Source organism: Leuresthes tenuis, unplaced genomic scaffold, assembly GCF_036924035.1.
Source record: "Leuresthes tenuis unplaced genomic scaffold, fLeuTen1.0.hap1 SCAF_15, whole genome shotgun sequence".
Taxonomy (NCBI): Eukaryota; Metazoa; Chordata; class Actinopteri; order Atheriniformes; family Atherinopsidae; genus Leuresthes; species Leuresthes tenuis.
Window position 1 is genome coordinate 19715104 of NW_027325369.1, and position 6861 is coordinate 19721964.

Consider the following 6861-nt stretch of genomic DNA (forward strand, 5'->3'; position numbering starts at 1 on the left):
GGTTTAAATGAAGGAGGAATCAGTGGAAGTTATAAAGAGAGCCTATACTAGATGTCATATTACAGTAACAATCAATCCCGGAAATGTTCTTTTTTAAATCTAAAAATCTATTTTGTTTGACATTTTGTAGAAGAAAGCAGCTTTCCAATATCAGAGACATTTTACTGGGAAAAGTCAATACTGTACAATAGTGCACAGAAGAGGAATAGATATACATACAGTAAATGTGTCTGTGTCGAAGTGTGTTACATGACTATTAAGAATTTAACTTTTGATCTTTCATGCAAAGTCATATGCAGTGAGCTGAAAATTCGCTACAAAATGATAAGATATGCCCTCACAGAACATAATACTACACAATTTTATCAGTTTGACATCCATTGTGATGGCAATGCACCACTGGGAATAAACCTTCATGTGTAGACACAATCATTCCCTGCCATTTTCTATCTCTATCTATAAAAACAATAGTTTGTCAGATTAAAGAATATGGCCACCGTGACTCTTATCCTTTCGATAAAAATGCAGGTTCAGCCAAATTTGACATTATCCCACTCTATGATGCAGAAAATTATCTTTTGTCATAGCGTTAGGTCTGTCTAAAGTGGACTTAGAAGGTTTCAGGAGAGGTTAGGTGTTATGAATAATTGTATAAATATGTGTCTAGAAAAATCTTAATATCATATCAAGACATATTCTTCAAAGTGGAATGGCACGAAGAAAGTTCAAGCTGATTTTAAACATAGTTTTGAGTAGTTAAAAAAAAAAAAAAGTGTTTATGTGCTTTATTTTTTAAGGATCGCTTCAACGGAAGTGACGAAGTACACGCGGAAGTTGGCATTTAGCGCCAAAGCTTGAGCTAAGGCAGACGCAAACATGGATGTAGCTCGCAAAATAAAGACAAAAGTATCCGCTGCCTTCAAGATGAGGGGGCTTATCCTGCGACCGTATGTGATTTTTGTCTGTCGTGGTTTCTGTACAGAAAATGTGTTTTTCCGGATGTTCGGTGTGTTTTTAGCAAAGTATTAGAAAAAGTCTCGTCTGTCAACTGAAAGGCAGGGACAGCCTGGAAACCGTCTTTGTTCTTCACTATTATTGCACAAAGTATTATTATTAGTAGTAGTAGCAGTAGTAGTGGTGCTGCTGGTGGTATTTTACGCTTTATTTCCTTTACGTTCCTTTATTTTTTTTATTTCTCGACTTTAGTCTTAAACAAATAACTGCTCCCAGTTAAAACTCAGCTGCTTCTCATCTCAGACTCTTAACTCTAATATCTACTCTGATTCCATTTTAATTTAACTAAATCGATCACACGGTGGTGCTTTGGTGTGTGTGTGTTTTTTTTTAAATGATTTTTGCCTTATTTAATGCTCCAGTGAGGCCAGCAGGTACCTTGTGGAGGTGTTGGAGTCGGTCAGTCACTCTGAACTGGATGATGTCGTTGAAAAGGTCCTGGATGCAGTGGAAAAGCAGCCGTGTAAGTGCAGCACAGTCAGTTTCTGTGAGACACTTTATTTATTTTTCTTCTGCCCACTGCAGCACTGTGTTTGTGCATTTACCTGAAGCGTTTGCAGGTTCTGACCAAAGTAAGTTTTCTAACAGTGACCTCGAGTATGATAGAGCTGTCTGTGGCGGAGTGCGCTGTGCAGGACTGCTCTCAGTCTTGTGATGAAACCATGTAAGTGCAGCTTTTTTACCTTTGATTATCATGTTACTGTTTAATCAAACATTGTGACATCAAGTTCTTTTATGCATTATTTTAATGTAAATGATCATTTTCAATACACCCTCTTAAGTCACAACATAAGTTAATTTCTATATGTTTCTCTTTATATATTAAGCTATTCCTAGCACACTCAGATTATTTATATTATACATATGATTTATATTATGTACCAGCTGTTTAATGCAGACAGAGTACCTGTGAATAAGAGAAAAGTTTAGGCCTGGACTGATTCAGACTTGTATTATTTGTGGGTATAACGTTTGGCGATGAAGCATTTGTTATGGACAGAACCGTTATTAAGTGGTAATGCTCACATGAGCTGTTTTTGTTTGTTTTTTTTTTTCCCCAGAGATAATGTTTTCAACATTATTGGAGCCTTTGATGTCCCCAGGTACATTTACAGTGTGGAGAGGAAGAAATTTGTACCGTGAGTCGACAGCCCGTTTTCTACTTTTATGTCAAAGGATTAAAAGTTTATTCGTTTACATGTCAGTCGCTGGAGTTAGCTGCACACTCACGCGTGCTTGTTGACCTCAGCTTGTTGTATTACAGGCATAAATTAAAAGGCCTTTCTTTCTTTTAATGACTTCCTCATGCAGCATCAGTATGACCAGCCACAGCGCCCCCAGTCTGTGTGGTTTGGCCAAAGACAAAGCCGAACTCTTCAGGGAGCGCTACACAATCCTACAACAGGTCACCAACATCCCACTCACGATGACTGGCTTGTCTTTTGGCTGCCGTTTCAACCAAGCGTGGAGTGAATGTTGTTTTGATGGATTGTATTTCTCTTCCTTCTTTATTTTTTGCAGCGCACACATCGCCACGAGCTCTTTACCCCTCCAGCAATAGGAGCTGCAGTTGAAGAGGGTCAAAATAAATTTCAGGTATGATCTAACATCAGTGTGCTGGCGGATGAGTAAAGAGTGTGTTATGCCATTGTTTACCAGCTTTTCTGGGGATATTTGTCTTTCGTAGCTGAGGACGGTTGAAGCGTTGCTCGGTAGCACAGCTAAACTGGGAGAGGTGATCGTACTGGGAATGATCACACAGCTGAAAGAGGTGAGTTAAGGTTACGTTTGCTGGTCCTTTTCCAGTGAAAGAGTTTATTTGACTTCTTTTTCTGTACCTGGGTGTGATATAAATAGGTATTTAACGTTTATTTAATCAGAAAACATTTTTTTTTAAGGGTAAATTTTACCTGGAGGACCCGAGTGGAGCCGTACAGCTGGATATGTCCAAAGCAATATCCTTTGAGCTGTTTCAGAGTTTCTCAGTGAGAAAGGGTTTTTCCTAATGTGACAATGTGCAACTTTTAAAAGAGTTCAATTCCTCAGCTCCATCCTCACCAGTTTCACAACGGCCTGTACACAGATTCCTGCTTTGTACTGGCGGAAGGTGAGATTAGTCTTAAATGCTTCCACGAATGTACAGTGGAACTAAATGATCCCTCAAACGTACATTTCATAAGCACGGACATGTCTGGTGTTGAAGAAGCGGTTTGTTCTCTGTGCTGAAGGTTGGTACGAGGACTCCGTGTTCCACGTCAACGGCTTCGGATTCCCACCAACAGAACCTTCCTCTGCTACAAGGTCAGTGGGTTCAGGAGTCAGTCAGTGTAGCGGGATGTAAGGCTTTACATTACACATAGGCGAGAGGTGTGAATTAAAGCTTTCTCTGGGTTTATCTCCCCGTGTGTGTCAGCATTTTTGGACTAGAGCAACATTTTCGGAGCAACCATTCGGTGAATTTGATTTATCTTGTCGCTCTTGGAGCAGTTAAAAAAATGCCTCTGAAATAGCTTAGCTATAAAGTTTAACTCTGTACGTTGGTTTATATTAAGTTATAAGGTCATAGTCTCTGTGAATTCAACTTTGAGTTAAGGATGAAGGATACTCCAACTCGCCTGAAAGGCTGCATATAAAACCACAGTCGGCGTGAGGGGATTTCATCAGCTGAGCGGGTGTTTCTGCCTCCTCACAACGTGACGCCTACATTCATTCCAGGGCCTACTACGGCAACATCAACTTCTTCGGTGGTCCGTCCACCACTTCCGTGAAAGCTTCCTCCAAGCTGAAGCAGCTGGAGGAGGAGAATGAAGATGCCATGTTTGTGATGGTGTCTGACGTGTGGCTGGACAGCGCTGACGTGATGGAAAATCTCAACATCATGTTCTCAGGTGTGGTATTGCAGGCTTTTATGGGTCAAGAATGTGCGCTCTACGAGACGCTGGTCACATTGTCGCCTTGTTTTTTTTTTTGTTTCCGACAGGATATGCAACCCTGCCTCCGACTTGCTTCATTTTGTGCGGGAACTTCTCTTCTGCCCCATACGGGAAAACGCAGATCAAATCCCTCAAAGGTGAGTCTTTTAGGCCCATAAACCTTGAACTCGCTGCCTGTAGATTTGGATTAACCCTTAGTGATTTTATTGATCTTTACTTTGTGTAAACACACTCTGCATGGTTGAATTAGTGTTTTTCGCTGTATGGATCTATCAACTGACCACACTATGAAGCTGAAGCCAGATTTGACACCAAGTTGGCTTTGTCCTCTGACAATTCCTTTTAAAGGAGATTTATTTTACAAGTAACTTTTATTAGGGTTAGGGAATGAATGAATGAACAAAAAAAAATATATATATATATATGTATATATATATGTGTGTGTGTGTGGAAAAAAAGAGTAATGTGGAGTGAGATTAAGCTTTGAATCTGCTTTAATTCTTACCAAGAATTAAAAAATAAAGATAATCTTGGAATTGGTCAAACTTTAAGACAGCCAGAAAACATGTCAAAGTTTTTTTTCTTCCTTCCTATAAGAATCACTGAAGGGCCTTGCTGATGCTATATGTGCATATCCCAGCATCCACAGCAGGTAAGATCCATCAGGCTTCCCATTCCGGTCTGTACTGAATCGTATCCATCTATCGAAGCTTCAGTGTGTTTGACTTTAATGTGTCCGTCCTAAACCTACAGTAGTCGCTTTGTCTTTGTTCCCGGGCCTGAGGACCCCGGTCCGGGCACCATCCTACCGAGGTAAGCCTTCAGACACGTCTCCTCTAAAATCACTGTGGAGCAGTTGCTGCAAAAATGTGGGTGAATATGTTTTCCTCAGGCCTCCTTTGGCAGACCACATCACAGAGGAGTTTAGACAGAGGGTGCCATTCTCTGTGTTCACAACGAACCCATGCAGGTAAGGCACGTGACTGCCTGTGACTTTGACTACATGCAGAAACGGTAGTTTAACATGACAGACATTTAAGGTTCGGAGGATATCGTGATTGAAACTGACCTTCATTGGGATCTGTTCAGGATCCAGTACTGCAGCCAAGAGATCGTAATTATCAGAGAGGATCTGGTCAACAAGATGTGCAGGAATTGTGTCCGGTTGCCCAACAATAATCTCGACATCCCAAACCACGTGAGTTTAATTTTTGTCAAAGCAAACTTGCTCACACGTGAGTCATCTCCAACATATGATATTATTAGTTATGTTGTCAGATGTTTAGTTTTTTCACAGTGTTGTGGGTCATTTCAGTCTCTTCTTCTCTTCCTCTCCAGTTTGTCAAGACCATCCTATCCCAGGGTCACTTGACTCCTCTGCCTCTGTACGTCAGTCCTGTTTTCTGGGCCTACGACTACTCCCTGCGTGTCTATCCAGTGCCTGATGTCATTGTCTTTGCAGACAAGTACGACCCATTCAGCATCAACAGCACCGAGTCCCTCTGTCTCAACCCGGTATGAAGCAGAAGAAATATAAAACTGTTAATGTCTTGTAATGTCCTATAAAGGTACGAGCCTTTGACGTTTATCACTAATTTCTGCAGGGCTCATTCCCCAGAAGTGGCTTTTCATTTAAGGTGTACTACCCATCCAACAGAACTGTTGAGGACAGGTGGGATGCATTCTTCAAACTGTGGGATACTCAGTATTGATATTGTGATTTATTATGTTCATACTTAATTTATGCATTCTTATGTCTTCACAGCAAACTTCAAGGACTCTAAAGAAAATGACGGATTTTAGCAGGAGCTATTTTCACTCGTGTACATTGAATTTGTATAATGGATGTTTAGACTGGCTAGTTACTGAACGGCCTTGTGTTTCTGTGTTTGTATCATCATGAGTAATAAAGTTTTTATTCTTTGTACTTAACATTATGTCCATTTTTTTGTGTACACATCGTCAAGCCGAGTTGGACCAAAATGCCGTGACTTTGATGAAGGTACTGTACAAAGTTTTCAGGTGAAAATGTATCAAAATGTTCTGTTTTGTTCCTGCATATGTTCTGAAGATTTTTTACTAAGCGGTTCCTATGTCGGTCATAGGCTAATTTATGTCATATTTTGCTTCTAACGTCACGGTAAAAAGCTATTTATTTTCAGATTTGAGGAGTGATTAAGGGGAAAAAACATATCAGCATCAAAATGTTTGATTCTAATATGTCAATAAAATACAGTTAAAAATTAGTTTTAAACCAGAAATAATCCAACACTGATTTAGTTCTTACTGAGGTAAAACAGCATATGTGTAAAACAAACTACAAAAAAGCTAGAAAGTAAATAAAAAGGTAACACACCTGTTAATTGTCTAATGTATGTAATAAGGTGACCAGATTTGTGAAATGAAAATCGGTGAAGTGAAAAATCTGCCAAAAAAAAAACCCTGCCAAAAATAAATAAGTCAATACACAACATACCATTTATCACGGCCGCTGGTCTCCTTTTCTTTCTTTTTTGTCGCTTCTAGATTGCTGTTGTTGACGCTGCTGCGTCTGTACGTCATACGACGTATTCTCTGGCGATGCGTTAAATGACTACCGTAATAAATGGTTTTTTTTTATCCCATTCAGTGTCAAAATCGGGGATATTTTCGGGGACAGCTTTGACCGGGGACAGGTCACCCAAAACGGGGACGCCTGGTCACGTTAGTATGTAATCCACTGGAGAAGTTTGGTAGTCATATGTTAAGGGTGGAAGAAAATATATAAATTATGTAAATGCAAATGCAAAGTTTATTTGAAGCTGATTTGATTAAAACGGTAAATTGAGACATGTTTTATCATCTGCATCTCATAATCTGCAGTTTATAATCTCAAGTGAGTGGCCTCAAGGGTGGGTGTAACGAGAATAATTGG

General features: G+C 39.9%; 1 protein-coding gene across 1 annotated transcript; it reads left to right on the plus strand.

The window, feature by feature from the left end:
• The first annotated feature begins 854 nt into the window (after positions 1–854).
• pole2 (polymerase (DNA directed), epsilon 2) lies at positions 855–5879 on the plus strand. Its single transcript, XM_072365135.1, has 19 exons — positions 855–947; positions 1377–1477; positions 1603–1678; positions 2076–2153; positions 2326–2419; positions 2536–2610; positions 2702–2785; positions 2913–2969; positions 3073–3121; positions 3243–3315; positions 3730–3902; positions 3995–4084; positions 4545–4599; positions 4701–4760; positions 4840–4917; positions 5037–5145; positions 5286–5462; positions 5552–5619; positions 5713–5879. The coding sequence occupies exons 1-19, from the start codon at positions 877–879 to the stop codon at positions 5729–5731; spliced, it is 1587 nt and encodes a 528-aa protein (XP_072221236.1). The 5' UTR covers positions 855–876; the 3' UTR covers positions 5732–5879.
• Positions 5880–6861: the final 982 nt, after the last annotated feature.

What these genes read in the sequence shown, in the direction of transcription:
- pole2 (XM_072365135.1), top strand. Translation starts at nt 877, where the DNA reads ATGGATGTAGCTCGCAAAATAAAGACAAAAGTATCCGCTGCCTTCAAG. An exon ending in AGCTGGATATGTCCAAAGCA is followed by an intron (nt 2,970 to 3,072) that starts ATATCCTTTGAG and finishes CTCCATCCTCAC; the next exon opens with CAGTTTCACAACGGCCTGTA. An exon ending in GAACCTTCCTCTGCTACAAG is followed by an intron (nt 3,316 to 3,729) that starts GTCAGTGGGTTC and finishes CATTCATTCCAG; the next exon opens with GGCCTACTACGGCAACATCA.